The sequence below is a fragment of the Thamnophis sirtalis genome, unplaced genomic scaffold, assembly GCF_051295495.1.
Source record: "Thamnophis sirtalis isolate CommonGarterSnake01/CBP01778 unplaced genomic scaffold, rThaSir2_p1.2 scaffold_1, whole genome shotgun sequence".
Taxonomy (NCBI): Eukaryota; Metazoa; Chordata; class Lepidosauria; order Squamata; family Natricidae; genus Thamnophis; species Thamnophis sirtalis.
Genome location: NW_028261381.1, coordinates 24355439 through 24379171, shown reverse-complemented (window position 1 = coordinate 24379171; position 23733 = coordinate 24355439). Strand labels below are relative to the sequence as shown.

Genomic DNA, 23733 nt, shown 5'->3' with positions numbered 1-23733 from the left:
TCCTGCGGGAGGAAGATTAACGAGGGCCTGATTAAAGAGCCATTCGTTCAGGCTGCTGCGCCCGGAGATAGGGACTGGCGTCCCGGCTGCCCGGAAGGCAGGAATGGGAGCGGAATAGATGGATACCATCAGATTGCATCGGTTACAGTTGGAGGACCCGGCGAGGACTCCAAGGCATCTCCTGGGCCTAAGTTTCGCTCGAAGGCCTCCTCCTTCCTGCCAGCGCAAAGGAGGGGAGGCTAGCGAGGCAGACCCCTGTTATCTTCATCTCACAATGTCAATTATATAGCCCCTCGGAACCTCCCCGGTATCTGCTCGGAATTCATCCTGACTGCATTTTGTGGAACCTAACTAGGGGCGGTTCTCATTCGGATACTTCCATAAATTCGCCTGCTGGGTTAAGCCTTATTTGTTTCTGGGGAAACCAAGAGGTTTTAAGGCTCCTAAACACGAGCCTAGCTCTCAAGAGCTGGATCAGAGGGTTCGAAGGAGGGAGAAGAAACCAGCGGAGCTCATTTGGACTCGGGAACCGCCGGTGCCCTTCAGCCTCTTTCCCTTTCACGAACAGCCCTTTGTAGACTTTAGACCGTTTTCCTGCCAGGCCCTTCAAGAGAGGGCTCGAGGGTCCGCCCCACTCCCAGCATTTTTCCATATTTTAATCCAGCTCGGCGGAAGAAGGTAAAGGGAGACTCCGTTGATCCGGCTGATTCGGATTGCTACCTACAAGAGTTTCTAAGACAGCAGTTCCTTCTCCGAGCCAAAGAAGCTGCTGGGGTCCCACTTCGGCGCGCCCTGCCTGCTTGGGAAGAGGGTCGGCTGAATAGAAAGAATACAAGCGCCGTCCAGGCGGCATGGGCACCAAGAAGCTTCTTTCAATCTGGATTAGATACCCGCCTTCAACAGCCGGATCTCCAGCTCATCTGAGCTGTGAAGGATGAATAGATGGCTCTCCAGACAAAGGCAGGTGGCGGCTTCTGGGAGAGTGATCTGGCACAAGGCCTCTCGGAACGAGGCCGGGCGCCATTGGCCTGTTGTCGAGGGGAAAGCTGGGCGGAAAATGGGCAGTTCTCACGACAAAAGGGGACGAGAGAGAATGAGGTGGCTGGATGGAGTCCAACTTGAGCTTAAATGGACTCCAGAGGATGGCAGAAGACAGGAAGGCCTGGAGGAACGTTGTCCATGGGGTCGGACACGACTTCGCAACTAACAACAACGCGACAAAAAAAGACTCATGTTTTTAAGATTAAACAAGGGCGCCCACTCCTGGGCCTCTGCCAGATCCATCGGCGGTTCTCGAGTGACCCGTGGTTGGATTGGATTTGTTGCTCGCCCTGCGACCTATTTCGAAAACTCCAGAAGAAGGCGACACCGACCAGTGCAGAAGAGAATGGGCTGTGGAAAGGGACCTTGCAAATGGCCCACCTAAAGGCCGCCAAAACCTCAAGCAGCTGAGATGCGCAGATGGATAGTATTTTTTTTAAGTTGGGTTGAGTCCTAGCGGCCTTCCTTCCAAAACCCTCAAGTCAAAATTGAGGGGGTCCGCCTTTCCAGCCCATTGGTGGGCCAGAGAACCTGCTTGAAGGTCGGTGGGGACGACACCTCAGGGCAAGCGAGGAGCCAGGTCTGCTTTCACGAGGATATTCAACCCTGAAGTCCGCGAGCTGCCCTCTCGGTCTTCGGCTTTGCAAAACCCCACGCTCCAATTCTGAAGGCGCCTAGAACTGAATTCAAGGCAATTCTGGCAAAACGCAGACTACTACCAAAAATCCGCATGGAGGATCCAAAACTTTTAGTTCAAGAAACACGCAACCCCGTTATCTTTTCTTTTCTTCTTTTCTTTTTTTTTCCTTTTGGAAGAGGGAGGGAGAGATAAAGTGGTAGACTGTTCAGGAACCGGAGAGAGCGCTTAGTGCAGTTTGTTTGTTTCTCAATTTACTGCAGGGGTTGATGGAACGTTTTTCAGCCTGTGATCTTCATCTGGTTTAAAACTATTATTCCATGCACTCTAACGAAATTACCTAACTAGAATCTTAGTCTTGTTTTTTCAGCTTCCGGGTTATTGTTTTTAAGTTGCTTTTTTTTCCCACCGAGTGATACAGTACATAAATAATGTCCGTCTTGAGAACTAGAAGCTTGGCAGGTTATTGTCCTCTTAGCAGGAAAGGAGAGAGAGACAAAGAAACGTCTGGGAAAATGGAATTCTAGAGGAATTCTAGCTGTGCAAACGCACCCCGTTTCGGTGGATTTCAGCCGTCTGGATCTGGGACCGAGATGCGGGTCACCTGAGGGCTGCCCCTCACTTTGGATTCAAACCTGTTCGCTGAGTTGTGATTGAATCCAGCGGGGTCCTTTCTCAGCAGCGATTTACAGAATTGAGACGGTTCTATCAAAGTACGAGCACATTCGGTTGGCATTGAACGTGGCTGAGAATAATCCAATTTACTTTTTTTTTTTAAACGAGCTTGCTTTCTAAATACATCGAGCCTACCTGGATTTTTAATGGAGGAAATAGATGCGCTGAATTTACTTATACATTAAATAAACGCATAAGGAAAGCGGAGTGAGCGATTATGCGGTTCCCTTCTAAATAAAGAGCAAGGAAATTGTTTCCTCACTCGTAAATCAACCCTAGGAGGCCGAGCAATATTTTAGCTGGATGATAGCTGTCAAAGGCTGTGAGCTTTGTGGTTCAGCGGAGGTTTAAATCACTCGGAACATCATAATTAAACTTAATAATAAAAACTAATCAAAGCTCAACCCGAAAAACAAATCTGTTATTCAAATACCTTTGGGATTGTTTGAGGTAATCTTAACAAAAAGAAGGGAAGGGTGTTCAAAATGCAAATAACCCAAATTAAATAGGTTTAAATTTGTACTAACTGGTTAGTTTCCCTTGAGTGATTAAATATCACCTCCAAAAGAAACCAGGAAAGGCTGGGTAATTATCAGCATGAAGAAACGCAACGGTTTAATGTCCCTCTTTTGATGTGAACGGTATTTATCCATAACCCTGATTCTTTTTTAATTGGGCTCGGATGCTTCCGTTTTCTTTTTTGACCCGTTTTTGTTCTTCCCCAAAGAGAGAAAAGAACCAAATTCCCCACTAGGCATTTTTTCCACACCAACAAAAAAAAATGTCCATTTTGATTTCTGTTTAAATGTGTCAGTGACTAGGAAAATCTCTTTTTGTTTGAGATAAATCAGAGCTGACCTGTAATTTATTATCTATACTTGATTAGAAAGTAATCAAGTATAGATCATCTGCATGGCTTCCCTAATTGGCCATGCTCTCCCTTAGGTAGTAGCATAAGCTTTGTCCAATGAAACTTTAGAGAGTATCCCAAAATTCCATATGAGATTCCATAAAGAAATTTAGGTTTCTGGTAGTTCCCTGAGGTTTTGTAACATTTACCTTGACTGTTAGAATGCAATTGGCCTCAGATCTGCTGCAATAAATCAAAGATGAGATCATCCAACATAAATTCAAGCTGTTCGGAAAAAGAAATTGAACAAGTAAATCTGTTTGGGATCCTGATAGAAAGAAGTTCTTTTGTCAGGTTTCTAAAAAACGGAGGCTTAATGTCTCAAATACGGGGACCTAACTTAATCTGTCAGAGACCTGTCAAAAATCAGTGCTTTTGCTCTAAACTTGTCTCATTGGCATTTGGCATCTATGATTATATAATAGTGATGAGGTGAAAATATTTTGCATCTGCTCAGAAATTCTGTTTTGCAATATATGGTTTTCAGAACTGATGAGTCTTGGCATTACCACTGCTGAGTGATTGGTCTTTGGGAAAATCCTAGCCCAAAAGTAAGGCATAGAATGAATGTTCCCAGTTATTCATAAGGAAAACAGTATAAAACTAGGTATGTTATGTTTTAGGTTTGCATGACATACTAGACTGAATGATAATAGGATTGAGTAGTTTGTGGTTTAACATGTTTGGGGATCCCGGCCACTATACCTATCATTTTTTGTGTGTCATTTAAGACATAATCTGGCCTGTTTATTTGTTCTGATGTAACTTTCATGGCTGAAACAACTGTATTTTAAAATCTGGCTTTTGGATTTAGCATTTTGTGTGAAAACCTCCAAGAGACCCAAATTACTTATTTGCTGATTCTCCCAGCAATCCATCTAAGACTTCACTTTGATGAAGATGCCACTTTGCTATTACGGCCCCCTCTTCTCTCCCCCCCACTGAGTTCTCAGAAACTTAAATGCTTGCAATTCTTTTGTAAACCTCATGGCCTAATAAAAACATTGTCCAAATATGGTGACTCAGAAATTCATTCCACTGGCTTTAAGAATACCTGCTGTTCATGAAGGGTACAAATGCTTGCACTTTGAAATAAGTGTCTCAAAGACAGCCCCAAAATACGTATATCTGAATAAAGGAATCTCTATGCCATCAAATGGAACCAGGAAGTCCTTTTCCTTCCCTGTGTTTTGTTCCAGTCTTCTCAGCAATCCCACCCTATAATGCAAAAGAGGCATTGTCTTGTATTTCAAATTGAAAACTTCCTTTTCAATCATGGGTAATTTTCTCCCCCTTTTTATTTCATAAGGCTCAGCATTTGAAACTAAAACAAATGAGCCACACAGAGAGAATTTCTCCCTTTCTCAATTTATACATGGAGAGAAGTTGCCATTTTATAAATATGCATCTCATTAGCTAATATTATTTCCTTTTTGGCCCCAAGTCCTTTAAAACCTGCTTTGAATACAATTGGCTTTCCTCGCTTTTTTAAAGAAAAAAATGCTTTGCAGAGACAAAGCCAATCAAACCTCATTACCCTCCAGGAAAGGAAAGAAATAGACAATCTATTGTAAAGTAATTGCCTAATCTGTACTTATTACTTTAACCTCATGAAGATGCAACCACTTGGTTAATGTATTAGTGGAAGATTTCCTGATATATCATCTTCATAGAAGCCTGACTCAGTTTTTAGAATGAGAATAACTAGATTCACCTTTAAATAAGGAGTGGAGGGCAGCCCTAATTGGCTGCGGGCAAAGTCCCTAGGTTTCTTTTAATTCACTTTTCTTTCAAAATCTGTGCTTATCTAGTTTCTAGAAAGGAAATAATTACCAAGATAGTTCAGTGATGGTTGCCAGTTAATCTGGCCAAGAAAGGTAGAAAACTCAAATTAAGTAGCGTCATATTTTGATCTCTTGCATATCTAACATTCCTAGGAAATAAAGTGAGATTAAAATCTCTTTCAAGTCAAGCTCATCCATGTAAGGTTTTGTTTGGATTTTGCTCACAATGCTGAAGTGGTTGCCCCCTTTTATCTTCTGGGATGTTTTTGATATCCATGTCTTGTTGTCAGATCTGGCATTTCCTAGTGGTCTCCCATCCAAGTAATCCCTTGCTTAACTTCTGAGCCAAGGCAAGGTTAGTTTTGTGGCTATCAGGGGCTGGTTTGCTGATGAGTGGAAGGCAACAAGAGTGAAGGTGATTTGCTTTCTAGGTTTCAGTGTGGACCTGCTTAACTCTGGGGTAGACTGTGTATTATTTCCGGGACATTAATCTCAGTAGCCATGACCAAAGGTTCTCTCTGCTAAAGCTGGTGGGATCTGGAGAATAAGAGGTGGGCATTGGCAAGACTCATAAATTGATGTTTTAAACCATTTTAAAAGTTTAATTGTTGTTCAGGTCATATCCTATTTTAACATCCTTTAGGGAGATATTGTTTCAAGGCGAAGACCTGCTTAGCTTTTCCTTCACATCTAATGAAGGTCACATCTAATAAATAATAATCTCTAAGATGGCATACAACACGTTTGGTGAAATTTCAATCGCAGATGATGTGTTGAACATCTGTATTTGTACATCTTTTAGCTAAATAATAATAAAGAAGCTAAAATTTGTGATTAATGCTTAGGGTTTGAATGGAAAAGGTCCAGTTTGGTTTGCTTATTCAATGGCCATGTAACTCACCTAGGTTTCCTAACCAGTTTTATGGAATAAATCAGGGCTGGTTAAGTTCAGAGAGCACACAAACCCCAAATAAACCAGCTTAAGCTTGATTAAGCTTATAGTTTGAGCCTAGCTATTAACTGATTTCACACATTACACTAATTCCAATTTTGTTATATTATGATATCAGATTTATATTCTACCTTTTATCTACAAGTTCAAGACAGCATAGAAGGTGATCTATTTTAGCACCTTCCAGAGGTGACATTCAGCAGGTTCTGATCAGTTCTGGAGAATCGGTAGTGGAAATTTTGAGTAGTTCGGAGAACCAGTAAATACTACCTCTGACTGGCCCCACCCACATCTATTCTCTGCCTCCCAGCTGTCTAAGCAGGGGGTTGGACTAGAAGTTGCAGGTGATTGGGAGGGAATGGGGATTTTGCAGTAACTTTCCCCTGGAGTGGGGAGGGAATGAAGTTTTACAGTATCCTTTGCCTGCCACGCCCACCAAGCCACGCCCACCAAGCCACATCCAGAGAACCAATAGTAAAAAAAAATGAATCTCACCACTCACCTTAACCAGTAGACCTTACTGGCTTTGGTTAAATAGTTGTCCACAAGTAAGCCACTATTGGCTGACTTCATATATTGAAGAATAGGATAGAATAGAATAGAATAACAGAGTTGGAAGGGACATTGGAAGTCTTCTAGTCCAACCTCCTGCTTAGACAGGAAACCTTACACCACTTCAGACAAATGGATATCCAACATCCTCTTTAAAAACTTCCAGTGTTGAAGCATTCATAACTTCTGAAGGCAAGTTGTTCCACGGATTAATTGTTCTAACTGTCAGGAAATTTCTCCTCAGTTCTACGTTGCTTCTCTCCTTGATTAGTTTCCACCCATTGCTTCTTGTCCTACCCTCAGGTGCTAAAGCCAGTTTATAAAATTATAGCCTAGAAAGCCTGACCCCATAACTGAGAGAATTTGGCCTGATTAGTCTTAAATTTGCTCACCAAAGACTGAAAAGCCACAGATCTCAATAATCATGAAATGTAACCGGCAGGAATTTAGAACAATCAGTGTTTGAAAAACCTGGCCACTCCCTCCCAATCCGGCCCAGCCCACAAGTTGCTTATTTGGATATTATTTTGAATCACTCAAAGAGACTAGAACTGAACTCTGGGTCCTCACTACCTTGGGGAAAAGTCAGTGTTTTGAATAAGCAAAACTCCGGAGCTCGAAGTGATAGATTAACCTGGATCACCACATGACCATGGAGACGTCTTTGGACAGCGCCGGCTCTTCGGCTTTGAAATGGAGATGAGCACCGCCCCCTAGAGCCGGGAACAACTAGCCCGTATGTGCGAGGGGAACCTTTACCTTATTTTTTCAAGAAAACTGGATAATGGCCACCATACTGCCAGCACAACTGTCAAGTGCAAAGACTCAGAAGCCATTGGTAAAGATTGCAGCAGTGTAGAAGACTCAGTCAAGGCTAGAAGCAAGAAACTGGGTAGCTAAAGTTCAACACTAAATTGCCACCCGAGAAGGGCCAGCAGAACTCAGAAGGAGTTGGACCTGGAGCGCTTATGGGAACTCAAGGACTCTAAAACTGATGACTCCGCCCCTCAGCTCTGCCTGCTCTTCTCCTACATCCGCTCCCCCAGCTGGTAGAAAAACCACAATCTTCGTAGCATCACCGCGGGGGAGAAAACTGATTCAGAACAGGAGCCTTGCCTTAGCACCACTGGATCGCTTCTAAGGACCACACCTCTCCTTCCTTTCGCTTCTCCGAGTTTCGCGGGGAGGGAAAGAGTGAGTGGAGGCGCCTCCCTTCCTCCGCCCCTTTATCTCCCTTGGGGGTGGGGGGGCTCGAAGACGGGCGCTATGTGAGCTCGCGGGGAAAGAGGGCTGCGCTCCCCCCTCCATTGATTTATGCTATATTACTTCGGCCAATTTCTTCGCCCTCCAGTCCAGGTGAGAAAGAGTTCCCTCTCCAAGAGCTGCCTTCATTTCGCATTTCAAAAACTCCCTCCCGCAACACCCGCAATTTCAAAGGCTTCAAAGCATCTTCCAGGTTGTTGTCACAGTTTTCCCTAAGAAGTAAAGAGAGACTTCGTGTTTAGCGAATTTCTTACACACACACACCCTCCACCTTCCAAAGCTCCTTTCTCGGCTGTGTTGGAATTGCAGGACCTATCTAGGCAAAAGCCCCGCTGGCTTTGAAGATTCAACACATGGGTGGGTAGAGGAGGGGGAGGATAGGTTGGAGAAGGAGCGTTGAATTTATTCCAAGAAAAGCAGAGACTTCTCCTTAGGCAGGATGCCATCTGAGTTGCCTTGGGCCAGCCACTAGACGAGAGAGAAAGAGAGAGGGAGAGGGGGAGGGAGAGAGAGACGGAGGGAGGGAGGAAGAAAGGAGAAACTTCTCCTTAGGCAGGATGCCATCTGAGTTGCCTTGGGCCAGCCACTAGACGAGAGAGAAAGAGAGAGGGAGAGGGGGAGGGAGAGAGAGACGGAGGGAGGGAGGAAGAAAGGAGAAACTTCTCCTTAGGCAGGATGCCATCTGAGTTGCCTTGGGCCAGCCACTAGACGAGAGAGAAAGAGAGAGGGAGAGGGGGAGGGAGAGAGAGACGGAGGGAGGGAGGAAGAAAGGAGAAACTTCTCCTTAGGCAGGATGCCATCTGAGTTGCCTTGGGCCAGTCACTAGACGAGAGAGAAAGAGAGAGGGGGAGGGAGAGAGAGACGGAGGGAGGGAGGAAGAAAGGAGAAACTTCTCCTTAGGCAGGATGCCATCTGAGTTGCCTTGGGCCAGCCACTAGATGAGAGAGAAAGAGAGAGGGAGAGGGGAGGGAGAGAGAGACGGAGGGAGGGAGGAAGAAAGGAGAAACTTCTCCTTAGGCAGGATGCCATCTGAGTTGCCTTGGGCCAGCCACTAGACGAGAGAGACAGAGAGAGGGAGAGGGGAGGGAGAGAGAGACGGAGGGAGGGAGGAAGAAAGGAGAAACTTCTCCTTAGGCAGGATGCCATCTGAGTTGCCTTGGGCCAGCCACTAGACGAGAGAGAAAGAGAGAGGGAGAGGGAGAGAGACGGAGGGAGGGAGGAAGAAAGGAAGGCACGGAGGGAGGGATAGAGAAGAAGAAAGGGAAGGAGGAAGAAAAGAAGCAAGCAAGCGTAGATCAACACTTACTTGAAGGAAAAACAAACAAAGAAAGGAAGGAAGAGGAAAGGAAGAATTAACACTGATTCGAAGAGCCTTTCTTCTTTCCTTCCTCCTTTTCTCCTTCCCTCCCTTCCTTCCTTCCTTTCTTCCTTCCTTCGTATCCTGGGAGCCTCCCCCTGCTAATAGATGCCCTCCTGTGAAGAAAGTGTCATCTCAGCAAGGCGGCGAAGCGCTTTACCCAAAGGGAAACCCTAAGCTCGGCCTTCCGTTTAACCTTTGGGAGCCTCCCAGCATCCCCTTCAACATGGGGGGTATGGAAGCCCCAATCTCTAAAGGCTGACTAGATGGTCCCGCTTTGCTTTCGATCTTCCTGGTCCTTCCCGGCTTGACAAAATAATGGCGGCCAGATTGGATAAGGCTGTTTTGGGGAGGGGGACGCTTAGCTTGCACCGTTGTGGTAATGGAGCACCCGTTTTTCCCCGAAATGAAACGAACCCCATGCGAAAAGCCTTGCGAGAAAAGGACGAGGTGAGGCCAAGCGTGCCAGAGTTGCGTTCTTGCTGGCATGCAAAGATTGAAAGGCTTCGGTGACAGCGACGAGTGCCACCGCCCCTAAATAAACGAATTGCCCCACTTGGCTCGTCCCTCTCTCCGACCTTCTTAGCTAGGACGAGTTCCAAGGACATTAGATAAGGGGGGGATCCTTCCTCACTGTAAGATCTGTCCAGCAGGACAAAAGGTTCTAGATATGGAGATTGTGGGACCTCCTTCTATTGGGGTTTTTAAAAAGAGGCTGGGCAATTAATTCTGGTGTCTGGTTTCATTGGTTTTCCTGCACATCGCCGTGGGGGTTGGACTAGAAGACCTCCAAGGACCCTTCCAACTCTGTTATTGGAAAGACGCTCTCGGGTATAGGTGCATCTAGCTTTGAACTGTTTGCCTCCCTCCCCCTCTTTCTCCGGGGGCTTCGTCGCGGTCTGGTGGATGATCAGATATAGAACACAAATATGCAAAGAGAATGTCTTTCGATTTTAATTAGATCAACCTTTTTTGTGGGGGGGGGGAGTATTTGCCTTACTTAGAAAGTTGGCATATCTTTTCGGCATGCTTCTCTGTGTTCAGCTTGGGGCACTGGATTCCGTTCGGTTGAAAGTGTCTGTGATTGTGATGAATCATTCTTATAGGACGGGATTATAAATAGCAGCAGTCTCGTGTATTTGGGGACCGAGAGGCTGCAGGCTGAGGTTTGGGATTACGTCACTCAAAACACAGAACGGTTGGCATCCGTACGACGCCAGGTGTACAGAGGGCCATTCTGAGCTTCCCTTGAAAGAGGGATGAGCCACCGGTGGCTTTCCGACGTGACCCAACTACAAACCTAATGCCCTTCGCTTTTTGATAGGTTGGGTGGACTTCTGGAATTGTAGTTCAACTACATCTGGAGGAAACCCCCTCCCCCCTCATCTTGCGTATCTATTTTTTCTTATTTTTTTTATTTTTTCCATCACCACTCACTCTTACATCATTAATCTTACAGTGGGTTATCTGGGTGCAGTCTTTGTGTCATCATATTTAACAGTTACATCATTTTAAATCTATTTTTATCTTGCCTTTACATTTATTCCTCCCTTATTAACTCCTCCCTTATAATTCTACGTCCCCCTCCAATTAATCAATTTTCTGTTTCTTTTTGTCTATGTTCATTTTCTATCCAGTGATACAAACATCCCCATTATCTTATAATACTCCGATTCTTCCTTCTCTTTAATTGCCAACGTTCATCTGTTCATCTGTCCATCTTGCGTATATTTATTGGGTTTTGCGCCCTCCAGAATCTCCCGGGTGGTCGGGGAGGAGGGTCTCTTCCTTGTTTTCCCAAATCGTTTGCTCTGATGACCGCCTTCCTCGAAAACTGCCCGGAAGCCCCCCGCCTCATTTCAGTCTTCCACCTCGCCCCAATGCCCCCTTTTCTGACCAACGATGACCCCAAGCCAGTGATGTACTAACCATTAAGCCAGACTAAGCACGTGGTTAGAGCACCAGGGGGCACCAGAAAGTTGAGACAGAAAAAGAAAACCAATGAAGATTTGTACAATATGTCCAAAGGAGGGAGGCACCCAGATTTGTCAGTGCTTAGGGCCCAAGTGAGCCTTAATCCACCATTGCCCCAAGCCAAAGGCGAAAAGGCAGCCGGGGGGGGGGGTTCCTCTGCTCTTTCCTCCCCCCCTTCCCGCCCTTGCCTTTCTCCTGCCAGGAGGATGTCCGAGTTCTCCTCCCTGAGGGCGCCTTCCCTCCCCCTATAAATCCATCTCCCGGACAGCTGGCGGGGGGCGGTGGAGGGAGAGAGAGAGGCATCCTGACCGGTGGGAACGGCTGGGGGAGTCTTTTCCAGGGGTGCAGCCGCTGTGGCTCGGGTCGACCATGGGAAGCGCCCTCGAGGCATCTCTGCTGACCTCTCCCCCTTGTCCTAACCCCGCAGGCTTCCTGCAGAGGAACAACAGCTTGGAAGACAAGAGCCGGCTGGTGAGCGCGCTCAAGGAAAGGCAGAGCACCCGCAACCTGCTGGCTTGCGAGAACAGCGAGAAGGAAGGCCGCTTCCAGAAGACGGAGACCGACTTCTCCAACCTCTACGCCCGGGGTAAAGTCCTGATCCTCTCGCGCTGTCCCTCGCCCTCGCCTGATGCCCCATCCCGAGCTTCCCTTGCTTTGCTCTCCAAAGCCCCAACCTGCCAAGGCTTCCCCGCCTAGGGAAGGGGCGGGAGGGGAGGGGTGATAATGGTTTGCCCAGGGCCAAGCCGCTGGACGTGCCTTTCCTCTCCTGGGACGTCCCTGTCCGGCTGCTGGCAGCTGGGGTCATCTCAGGGTTGTCCCCAGGCATGCCGCCTACACACTAGCCAGCCAAATGCTTATCCTGTTATGCAAACCTCAAACGGGTGCAATTTGGGTCATCTAAGGTGGGATAGCCCGGTTAGGGTGCCCCCTGCAGCTCAGAAGCACCAAAGGAAAGTTATTTGGGACAAGCAAAGGAGAACTGATTGCCTTATGCCCGTGATGATGAATCTATGACATATGTGCCACAGGTGGCAAACGGAGCCCTCTCTACGGGCACATGAATTGAATTGAATTGAATTGCTTTATTTATATGCCGCCCTTTTCCCTGGGGGGACTCAGGGCGGCTCACAATTCAGGGGAGGGGGGACAAACAAGTTACAAACATAAAGACAATACATCATTAAAAACGCAACAGTCATACTATTCGAGTGGGGTTGAGGTCTCTAGCCCCAGGCCTGTCGGGACAGCCAGGTTTTAAGGGCTATGCGGAAGGTCTGGTGGGTGGTGAGGGTACGAATCTCCACGGGGAGTTCGTTCCAGAGGGTTGGAGCAGCCACCGAGAAGGCTCACATGAGCCGTTGCCCAGCTCAGATCTACCGGACATGTGCCTGCGCCTCCCGCTGGCCTGCTGATTTTCGAATGTCTGCCATGCATGCGGGAGATGTGTGCGCATGTGGGGGGCGGGGGAGTATGGGGGTGTGTGGTACTCCTCCCTGCAGGTCCTTTTTTTTTGGTTCCAGGAGGCTTCAGGGAGGTCTGCTAGGCCCAAAACAGGATGTTCATGCATGGGGGGGGGATAGTGGGAGGGGGTTGCATGTGTGAGGGGAGCGCATGCACATGCGCAGGGGGGTGGGGTGCATTGCGTTATGGGTGTGAGCATGCGAGCGTGTGGTGTCACTCAAGGGCATGCCATTTCGGCACATGAGGACAAAAAGGTTAGCCATCACTGCTTTATGCCCTAAAGGGGCTTCACATTGGAGAGTTATTCAAAGACTCCTAACAGATTAGCCGCGCGGCAGTTAGATGGAGCTTTCCTTTACAGAAGCAGTATACCTTTCGATGCCAGGCGTGAAAGGAAGGTCTCTGCCCACTTGTCCCAAAGGGCCACGTGAAGCGCTGAGCCTCTTTTTGCAGGTAGAGAATCCAAGGATGCCAGGCCAACTGTGATGGCTGACAATAAATTACAGAGCTTTCCCATCCTTTTATGGGCACAAACAGATGGAAACAATCATCAGCCTCTGGTGCAACTTCAAGACAAAACAAAATTCCCCAAATTCCTTTCACAAGCCCAGCCCTGCCCACAGGGAACCTGGGACCCCACCCATTCTGAGGTCCCTGTTCTCTCAGTGGCTCACTTCCTCTTTATGGACTTCTAGCTATCCACTGTTGTGAGTGGGGGGGAAATGTCCTGTTTTATGGGTTCTCTCATTTATTTATTTATATATATGTGTGTGTGTATGTATGTATGTGTATATACACACACATACATACACACACACACACATGCCCACACGCACAAATGATAGCAGTGTTCCAATATCTCAGGGGCCGCCACAAAGAAGAGGGAGTCAAGCTATTCTCCAAAGCACCTGAGGGCAGGACAAGAAGCAATGGGTGGAAACTAATCAAGAAGGGAAGCAACCTAGAACTAAGGAGAAATTTCCTGACAGAACAATTAATCAGTGGAACAACTTGCCTCCAGGAGGTTGAATTCTCCAACACGGAAAGTTTTTAAGAAGATGCTGGATAACCCTTTGTCTGATGTGGTGTAAGGGCTTCTTGCCTAGGCAGGGGGTTGGACTAGAAGACCTCCAAGGTCCCTTCCAACTCTACTATTCTATTCTATTCTATTCCATTCCATTCCATTTGTGTGTGTGTGTTTGGTGAGCAAACTCTTTCACCATGTTTACTTTTAGGCTCAATCACTTAACGTGGGAAAAATACGCTAGGATTTTGGGATGGGCCCCTCTCCCTGCTTCTCAGTTTACATGCAGCTGCTAGTTGGATCCAACAAGCAACAAGTTATTTATCACTCCCCCGCTTGATTTATGAGCTTCCCGGATCAGGATGTCTTGTGCTAGACTGGAGAGCTGGGTTTTGAGCCAGCCATTCTTCTGGCAGACTTCCCTCCTGCCTGCTCAATAACCCACTTGCATTATCCTCAGTCAAAGAGCTTCTCCTAACCCAAATCTCATTTTTAATTAGCACAGGTATTTAGCTCCTACGTTGTCTATCATTCCCCATCTTGCCTGGAGCTAGAGTCCAAAATAGCTGGAAATCATCAGGTTGTTTGGTCCCTGAGTCAGTCAGTTTGGGCTATTTTGATGCCGTGGCACAACAAAACCGCGGTCCACTGACGAAAGTGCGTATGTGATGTCATCAGCAGCGCGACAAATACGACCGCGGAGAAAAAAGGGCGCTTTAAAAAGCGCTTTTAAAGCAAGCCGATTCACGTAAAGGTAAGGGTTAGGGTTAGGGTTAGGTTAAAGGTTAGGGTTAGGTTTAGGGTTACGTTAAGCGTTAGGGTTAGATTTAGGGTTAGGTTAAGGGTTAGCGTTAGGTTTAGCGTTAGGTTAAGGGTTAGGTTTAGGGTTAGGTTTAGGGTTAGGTTAAGGGTTAGGTTTAGGGTTAGGTTTGGGGGGGGGTAGGTTTAGATTTACGTGTTAATTTTAACTTTACCGCTCACAGCGTGCTGTTTTCGTCACGCTGTGATGACGTCACATACGCGCTTTCGTCGAGCGCGCTTTAGTCTACCGCGGTTTTGTGGTGAAACCGCTCCAGTCCTCTCCTATTCCTACCAATGGGGGAGGCTCTTTTTAATTCAGTTGTGGGGTTTTTTTTGCAGAGCTTCTTTATTAGAAGTCTATTTGGTTCAATCTGGTGTCACTTCCAATCTTTCGGAGACTAACTAGCATTGATTGGGACTTATCCCTGAAGACCGTTCCCCATTTTCTTTTAATTAAGGAAAGGACATTGCCCCGGCAATCTTTATTCTCGATCAAAATCTTGCATTCTTTCTGTGCCCCAACCCCAGAGGAGTTGAAAGTTGTCCTAAGCAGTTATTTTGTTAAAGAGGCTCTTCTTTTCCTTTAAGCAACCAGTAAGCTGAAATTACACCATGGGGCACAGGTGTCGGTGAAGAAGGGAGGGGGGCAAGCAATATAGTATGCACTGCCAACTCCTCTTCTTAGGAATGCAATGTTGTAACACACCTTAGAAAGGCCGGAGCTCGCCTGTGATGTCACCATGCACATTCCATCTTTTGGGCATCATTGTGAGTAGCTGTGGATGCCTAGACAGATGGGTTCATTTTGAGACATTTCACCAACCATTTGTCCACGGTGAAGTCAGTTGATTCCCAAGGCAGGAAGGTCAGTCCAAAACCTACATAGTATCTCTCCCTGCCCAGAATCCCTGGGACTATTCAGCTTTGGGCAAAAGAAGAGCCATTCTTTCAAATTAGGCTGTACATCTCATTGCCATTGGCAAGCTTGCATGTTGCCAGCTTTGTGTATATGGGTGATAGCCTGTGCAATGAAGTAGAAGGAGGGAGAGAGCGGGGAGAGAGGGAAGGAGGGAGAGTGGAACAAGGAGAGAGAGGGAGAGAGGGGGGAAGGAAGGATGAAGAGGGAGCAAGGGAGAGGAAGGGAGAGAGGGAGGGGAGAAAGAGGGAGAGGGAGGGGAGAAAGAGGGAGGGAAGGAGCAGGGAGAGAGCACAGAAGGAAGCATGGAGAGGGAGCAAGGGAGATGAAGGGAGGGGAGAAAGAGAGAGTGGGAGGGAGGAAGAGGGGTACAGGGAGACAGAGAAGGAGAGAGTGGGGAAGGAAGGAGGGAGAGGAAGAGAGTGGGGAAGGAAGGATGAAGGAGCAAGGGAGAGGAAGGGAGAGAGGGAGGGGAGAAAGAGAGAGAGGGAGGGGGACAAATGGAGAGAGGGAGGGGAGAAAGAAAGAGAGGGAAAGAAGGAGGGAGAGGAAGGGAGAGATTGAGGGGAGAAAGAGAGAGAGGGAAGGAGAGAGGGAGAGGGATAGAGCAGAACCAGAGATGGGTTGCTCCTAGTTTGGTCCGGTTTGGCCAAATTGGTAGTGGTGATTTGGCATGGGTCGTATGGCTGGCCATGCCCCCAAACCGGTTGCTTCTGCTGTTACTGGCATGTTTCTGCGCATGTGTAGAACAAATTACAGTCAACTGTGCATGAATGAGCAATGCACGGTGTGCGAGTGAGCAAGCAAAACAAACCGGTACCAACCAGTACAGGAACCCACCCCTGGGCAAAACCTTCCTCTATTTCACCTGCCAGATGTGTGTCTATATGATAAAGGAACCCCTGCACACATGTTGGCTTTTGTGGGGGTGGAGCTGCTTTTGAACCGAAATTTACTGTATTCCATGAAAGGAATAAACCCATGTTCAAAAGTACCTTAAACAAAAATTGACATGTTGCCTTCAGAAAGAGAGAGGGAGAGAGAGGGAGATGACTCACACAATGCCTCTCTCATATCTGCCAGCTATTATTCAGGCTGTCCTCTCTCGGACTCATCTACCTCCTCAAGCAAAGGAGCAGCTCAAAGGCCTGGATGGGGAAGCATCTCTTCTCTTCCTTTGCCTCCCATCTTCTTCAACTTTGGCAACAGATCTGCAGACTCAGGGAACTGGCGACTGAGAGATACTGTAGCTAAATCCTAGCTGAACCTCAGGACCAATAATGGCACTCCTGGGATTGGCAGATGGTTCTCCCATCAGCTGCTGATGTGGGGAAAGGAGAGAGGAAGGCAGCCTTCCCTGCAAGGGAAATGAGGACACCAGGCCTCTGGCTTCTTCAACCGAGGACGGAGGCGAATGGAATTGGCCGCAAGGGACAGCCTGTCCACTACAGATGCATGGGAGAGAACATGACCATTGAGTCATGGGGAAGAGCCGTATATCAAATCTCTTTGGTTTTAGCCAGTTAGGTTATAGGATTGCTCATATGATAGTTTCATAGATGCCTTCTCACGCTGTTGTGTGATGTCCCACATTATCCCCCGGTTAGTGAGGCAGTGCCTGAGCATAATGTAGATTCACCTAAACGGGGGAGGCTGTGCCAGTAGTGGGTTCTGGAAGGTATGCTCCAATAAGGGCTTACCGGTGCCTGCTGGAAGCAGCAGGCACCGTACCGGAACGGTGCTTTGGTGGGCCCAGCTGCCCGCCCACATTCCTTACTTGTATTTGAGCCAACCAGGCCATTTGTGCATATGCATGCAGTGCACGGCACCTGCGCGACACTCTGTCGAGCAACCCGAGTGTTGTAGCTTAGTGGGCGCACATGTGTGCACAGCGCACATGCACGTGGTGGACGCCCGGCCCCATCGCAGCGTACCAGTTGCGACGGGATCGGGAACCCACCACTGGTCTGTGCCATATCTTTTTCCTTAGAGCCAGCCAAGCTGAAATCTTTGGAGCATGCTTCAGATGCAGATGGGATAGGAAAAGGATTATCTGCTTCTTACTTGGCTCTTGCTAGGTGATATAATATACCCAAAGGGAATCACACGTTGATGTACCGTGAAAACATAAAACCATGCGAACAGCCTGACCAGCTTTGACCGAAGTCCAGCTGAGGATGTCATCTAACCTGGTGACAAAATGTTCGGAAACTAAACAGCAAGCTCGGAGAACAAAGCACCATGGGTGGGGGGAGAAAAGGGGCAACCTGTTTTCCAAATATGGGCCTGAAGACGTCGAGAAGGGACACCAACAGAGCGATAAACTGGTCAAGGGATCCGAATGCAAATTGCAACGTTTGACTTGAGCTTTCAAATGGCAGCCAGGTAGTCCTCTGCATATATGGCAGTTGGGACTGGAATTTCCAATGCTAAGCAGTGTGGTTCTAAAGCCATCCCAGTTGCTGACATTAACTAAATCTCACCGTTGTTAGAAGATGCAATTTCCTGCCGGCTTCTCACAACCACATAAAGAACAGTTGCTGGAATTGGGTATGGCTAGCCTAGTGAAGAGAAGGACCAGGAGAGACATGATAGCAGTCTTCCAATATCTCAGGGGTTGCCACAAAGAAGAGGGAGACAAGCTATTCTCCAAAGCACCTGAGGGCAGGACCAGAAGCAATGGGTGGAAACTAATCAAAGAGAGAAGCAACCTAAAGAGAAATTTCCTGACAGTTAGAACAATTTGCCTCCAGAAGTTATGAATGCTCCAACATTGGAAGTTTACCAACAAGAGATTGGAAAACCATTTGTCTGAAGTGGTGTAGGGTTTCCTGCCTAAGCAGAGGGTTGACTAGAAGACCTCCAAGGTCCCTTCCAACTCTGTTATTCTATATTCTATCTACCACCTGAGTTACAGATATTTTCTATCATTTCCAGAGATGAGGCTTCTCACCCAAGACTTGTCTTCTTTGTGTGAGGCCAATTGAGATGTAGATTCTCCCCAGATTCTGGATGCCCATATATACTGTAGTAGAATGGCTCCAAGAATCCAGGAGTAAAGTGGATTGACCGGCTGCAGTGGTGGGTTGCTCCCGGTTCGGACTGGTACGGCCGTACTGGTAATGGCCTGGAGCAGCTGAGAGCCTACTGTGGCTCATTTGGCTCACCCACCCACCCACACTCTATAGCTGTATTTATGCCAAAAGGCACACTGCACACGCACACACAGCATGCAGTGCCTGTGCGAGCCCCAACAAGCAGCTGGTTGTCACAGGGGTGGTGGATTGTGCATGTGTGCGCAGCGCACATCTGACGCATGCACAGGGCACGTCTGGCACGTGCATGAACAGACTCGATCAGCGTACCAGTAACGACGGTAAGGGCAACCCACCACTCACATCTTACATCGTATGCTATTAGTTTGTTCTTCTCTTGTCCATGCTGAGATTTCAACCTTGATGATGGTAGGAGATTATGAAAATTGGCAGCCCAATGAACGCATCTTGAGGGGCACTGGGTTGAGGAAATTGCTTTAATTCATCCGGGGGTGGATCCTGATGAACGGCCACAAATGACTTCTACTAGGAAGAACTCTGGGCTTGTATTGCTGAGCCTGCATTAGCACAAGGCTCCTCTTGTGTGGAGTCAACTGGATGGACTGTAGTCATCCTATGGATTCTGCAGAGAACAAATTGCACCATATCTCAAGTTAATAAACTTCATTGATCGCATGTATTCAATGGAAGGAGAAGAAGTGCAAGTGATTTGTTTTGGAAAAGGTGTTTGTTGGGACATGGTATATAGTCAAAACTATATGCCTGTCAAAGAAATATCCAAGCTAGCAAAAACCGGATTTGGTACCTTTAAAAGCAAATAGATTCATTGCAACCTAAGCTTCATGGGCCATTTTCCATCAAATGTTCCTACATTCCTAACAATAACAACCATTTGATGGTAGAACCAATTGCCTAGCAAAGTCAAGGGCTGTTCTGCATTGGATGTGTTCAAGCAGAAGCCAGATAGCATCTGTCCAGGAAGTGTTGATTTGGATGCCTGCAGAATGCAGAGACAAAGAGACTCAGTGACAGAAATTGTTCTTCCAACTCCAGGATTCTAGGCTGTCATTGGTTGAGTATAATGAAGAAAATAGTGAACCGTGGAACCTTATTTCAAGGGGAATAGCCTACTTGGTATTTTCCTACTGTAGGTTTTCCAACTGTCATCTCTTGCCAAATTAGTCATTTTGCCAAAAGCATCAATTCAACATTTGATTTCATGGGAGAAGGATATTTGAGCCTTGCCATTTGTTGATTTCCCCTCTTCCCATTTGCTTGTCTTCTTGGCTAGCTCTGTGTCAAGATTGAACTGCTTTCCTTCTTTCAAACCTTATTGCTATTCAACTTGCCAATGAATGGGGTGGGGGATGGAGTTCTGAGATTTTGTGCATGGATCGTGAGAGCCTGGAAATCACCAAGGTCACCACTGCAAGTGCTTGAGAAGGAGGTGGACTGTTCCCATAAAAAAGGACATCTCATAATAGGGCAATGTGATCACCCACGGATGGGGAAAAGAGGAAACTATTGTTTAAGTAAGCAAGCATTTGTGTGGAAAAACCAGAGCTGTTTTTGATTCTTCAGTGCCAAAATGGTGTATCCAATAAAGTTTTACTTTTGCTCCTGAGAATGTTTACTTATTTAGTTCACTAGTTGGACAGTTGACAGTTGATACTATGGTATTCTCAGGAGTCTTCTCCAATGCCAAAGTCCAAAAGTATCAATACTCTTTTATATCTTGCTTCTTGAGAGTCCAACTTTCACTTTCAAACAGGCTTTTAAATAGAGATGTGCAGTGAGGGGTTTATCAGATATTCCTAAATTCCAGTATCCAGCATTTCATGCTAGGATAGCCAATGATAAAGACTGTAATCCAACAACATGTAAAGGGCCAAACACTTCCCCTGGTGTGACCTAAGCAGCATGAAATTTAACTAATCCATATTTAGTGTTCAGAATTGGAATATTGAGTAATGAAAATTACAGTAATTTTGCTGGATTAATTTATGGGTGTACAGGAGAGCCACTGCTGAGCATTGATTAAATGTTGGGTTGAAGCTATTCAGCTTCAAATTCTTATGTGATCAAAAAAAAATCACTGCAAGATTATAGACCATGCTGACAGTTTCAGCCTAAATTGTTTTCCAATTTTATTCTGTCAGTAACTGGGTGAGTTATTTAGAAGTATTCCACGTGTTCTCTTTTATTATTTGGGGGGAAAGCAGAACAAAAAATAAACTTACATAAGAAATGAATCTATAGCCAAGGCCAGAAATGGAATTCAATAACAGTCAGAGATGGCTTGGTCTATCAAATTGTTATTATCTTAGGGTGTCCCAAATGCAGCAAAACATTTTTATATTTTATATTTTTAAAAGTATAAATACCACACTTGCATATCATTAACAACACGCCTCATAAAGTTTGTCATAGGTTTTGAATGGCTCATCTCTTTGCCTAAGGTGATGGCCACAAGGAATCAAAACCATTCAATATTATTTTGGGGCTTACAGGAAAACAAATGATTAAATTCTAGGGAAGGGTATGTGATCTGTATTGTCATCTATACATCATCTACAGGACCCATCAACTTCTTGAATTAGAATTTTACTTTGAAGGGTATTTTATCGCTGTTAAACACCATTTAAAGGGTATAGGACAGTGATTCTCAACCTTGGCGATTTTAAGTCCTGTGGACTTCAACTCCCAGAATTCCCCAGCCAGCTGGGTGGGGAATTCTGGGAGTTGAAGTCCACAGGACTTAAAGTCACCAAGGTTGAGAATCACTGGTATAGGCGGACCTGGGAAACTGTTTTCCATCTGTAACTGGATTACTTATTTATTGTTCCCTTGTTCAGATTTACTGCCAGCCAAGAATGGTGAGGAGCAAACACTTCAGTTCCTTCTGGAAGTGGTGGAAATTCTCCTGACCTATGTGAAGAAGACTTTTGATAGGTCCACCAAGGTGCTGGATTTCCATCACCCTCATCAGCTCCTGGAAGGCATGGAAGGCTTCAACCTTGAACTCTCCGACAATCCGGAATCCCTTGAACAGATTCTAGTGGACTGCAGAGACACTCTGAAATATGGAGTAAGGACAGGTGAGAGGATGTGTTGGGCTATTCATGGAGTAAAGAGTTTAGACCAGCATTTCTCAACCTTGAGAGCTTGAAGATGATGTGTGGACTTCAACTTCCAGAATTTAAGCCTTCTAGGTTAACTTCAACTTCCAGCCAGCACGAATTCTGGGAGTTGAGTTCCACACATCTGCAAGCTACGAAGGTTGAGAAACACCGGATTAAATAGTTAAAAAGTTATCTGCCTGTATGTGAGAGTAACTGATGCATAATCTTTATTACAGCCTAGAATTCTCTGAATTCTTTAGTAGCAAAGGTCAATATCATTTGGTGTTTTTGTGAAAAATAAAAATATATACTGTAGGTTCATGGGATAACATCTCAGGATTATCGTTTTGGCTTTCAACAAATTTTCCAGCTGCACAGACCTAGTTCACACATTAACCAATGCAATCCACCCTTTATTTAAACAGAGTTTATTGAATTAACCATAATTGGTTAGGTTTTCCTTTACAGACTAAGTCAGATTAAAAGAAATCAAAATATGGCTTTGATTTAGCATAATGATGGGGAAATCGTTGCTAAATTAAATAAAACGTTCTCATCTTGGGTAGTGATCTAATTGGTTATTTATACTCCACACTGTTAAGTACAGTATAACATTTTCACTGTTGTTTTATGAAAATGAATTGTTCTTGTTTGTCCACTAGTGACTGGATTTTGGTAGTAGGCATCTCATTTCTGTTTGAGAATGGGTGGAATTAATATATAGAGGGAAGGAGCAAAGGACGTTGCACAAAGAATAGGAGACAACTATGTGTCTGTACACTCATATTTGACTTGTGGAAATTGGCCATTAGAAAGACCCTGTCTGGAAATATTGTAAAGACATACCTTTTATAGTTTAAAAATACAGTGCAACTAATCAATTTAGCCAATTGTAAGACAAAATAAGTTTATAAGAACCTGGTTGTAAGTAAGAACTAACTGGTGTAAATAAGGCTCTATTTAATTGTAAATTATATGGCTTCAGGATTAGATTTGGACCTCTTATTAAAGTATCAGTAGGAAATTTATTTCAAATTTAATTTCCTTCTTATTGAAAGAATTGACTTATCTCTTCAGGCAATTACTCTGCACATGGTGGTGGTGTTATTCTGTGTACGTACACAGAGTCAAGAGTGCCAAGAGTCCTTGCTTGTTGCTATCATTGAGACTGCTGGCTGATTCATTTGCCAGTCATATTTTGCATTTTACAACACTGGTTATAGCCAACTTATAACAGCACACCTGAAAAATCCTAATTGCTTTTACCTGATGCAATGCAAGCTGCCTGTGTCCCGAGGGAACAATATCATTAGGTATACCAGGGTATAAATGAATTTGTACTTTTTTTGTCTTTATGTTCCATAGACATTTCATACAAAAGAGGGGTGGGGAGGGGAGAAGGAGGTTTTGGTTTCTTCAGTCATTAATACTTCCAATCTTACCAATAACTCATCACACCGCAGGGAAATCTCTGCTTTCAGTCATTTTTGAATGACTTCTTTAATAAATTAGACTATTTGCAGAACAATCTGTTTTCAAGGTGAAATAGTTTCTTGGAATGCTTTTATTCCGCATTGCAAGGAGAACAAAAATCAACTACTAACAAGCTCTGGAGAGGAACTTATTTTCACAAAGAATTAGCAATAAGAGAGCAGACACCTCCTTTTTTCCCCCCTGTATGAAAGAATTTGGAGTGGTGAGCCAGGGTTACTGAATATTATTTCAGTAAAATATGAATCCAATGGGGATCTAGAAGTTCTTGGCAGATTTTTCTTCACTCAGATTCAACAATTAGTAAACAAGTGGAGGAGACGCAGCAACATTGGGCCCAACTGGCAGTGCCTATTAAAGTCATTGTTCCTTCCCAGTGTTAAGCTCCCCCCTTTGCGGACGTGACACACATTCACTCCACTTAACAAATGCTCCCTTCTTCTGGATAGTTATGCAGGAAAAATCCTGATGAAGGTTTTTCCCTATTCAGCAGTAATCTCTCAGGTTACCAGTGCTGAAGGCAAATCACTGGGAAAAGTTACCTCCACTGTATCCTCCTTCTAAGCTTCCTAGAAGCATCTTTGGCCATTCAAGAAAAGAATTTTGGGGGGTTGGGAAGTAAACCAAGCATAAATTTTTACATACTTAGGAAAGCCATGTTTTTTGTTTTATTTTGTTCAAAAATGCATATTGCCATGCGGGCCTTCTTTATATGCA

General features: G+C 45.6%; 1 protein-coding gene across 3 annotated transcripts in view; it reads left to right on the top strand.

Moving 5' to 3' along the window:
• The window catches only part of GAD1 (glutamate decarboxylase 1), a 61888-nt gene that overhangs the window by 7355 nt on the left and 30800 nt on the right, over positions 1-23733 (top strand). For all 3 annotated transcript variants that reach the window (XM_087709193.1, XM_087709203.1, XM_087709199.1), the window contains exons 4-5: positions 11573-11731; positions 21259-21501. In XM_087709193.1, coding sequence (XP_087565319.1) covers positions 11573-11731; positions 21259-21501 — 402 coding nt within the window. The remainder of the gene's footprint in view (positions 1-11572; positions 11732-21258; positions 21502-23733) is intronic.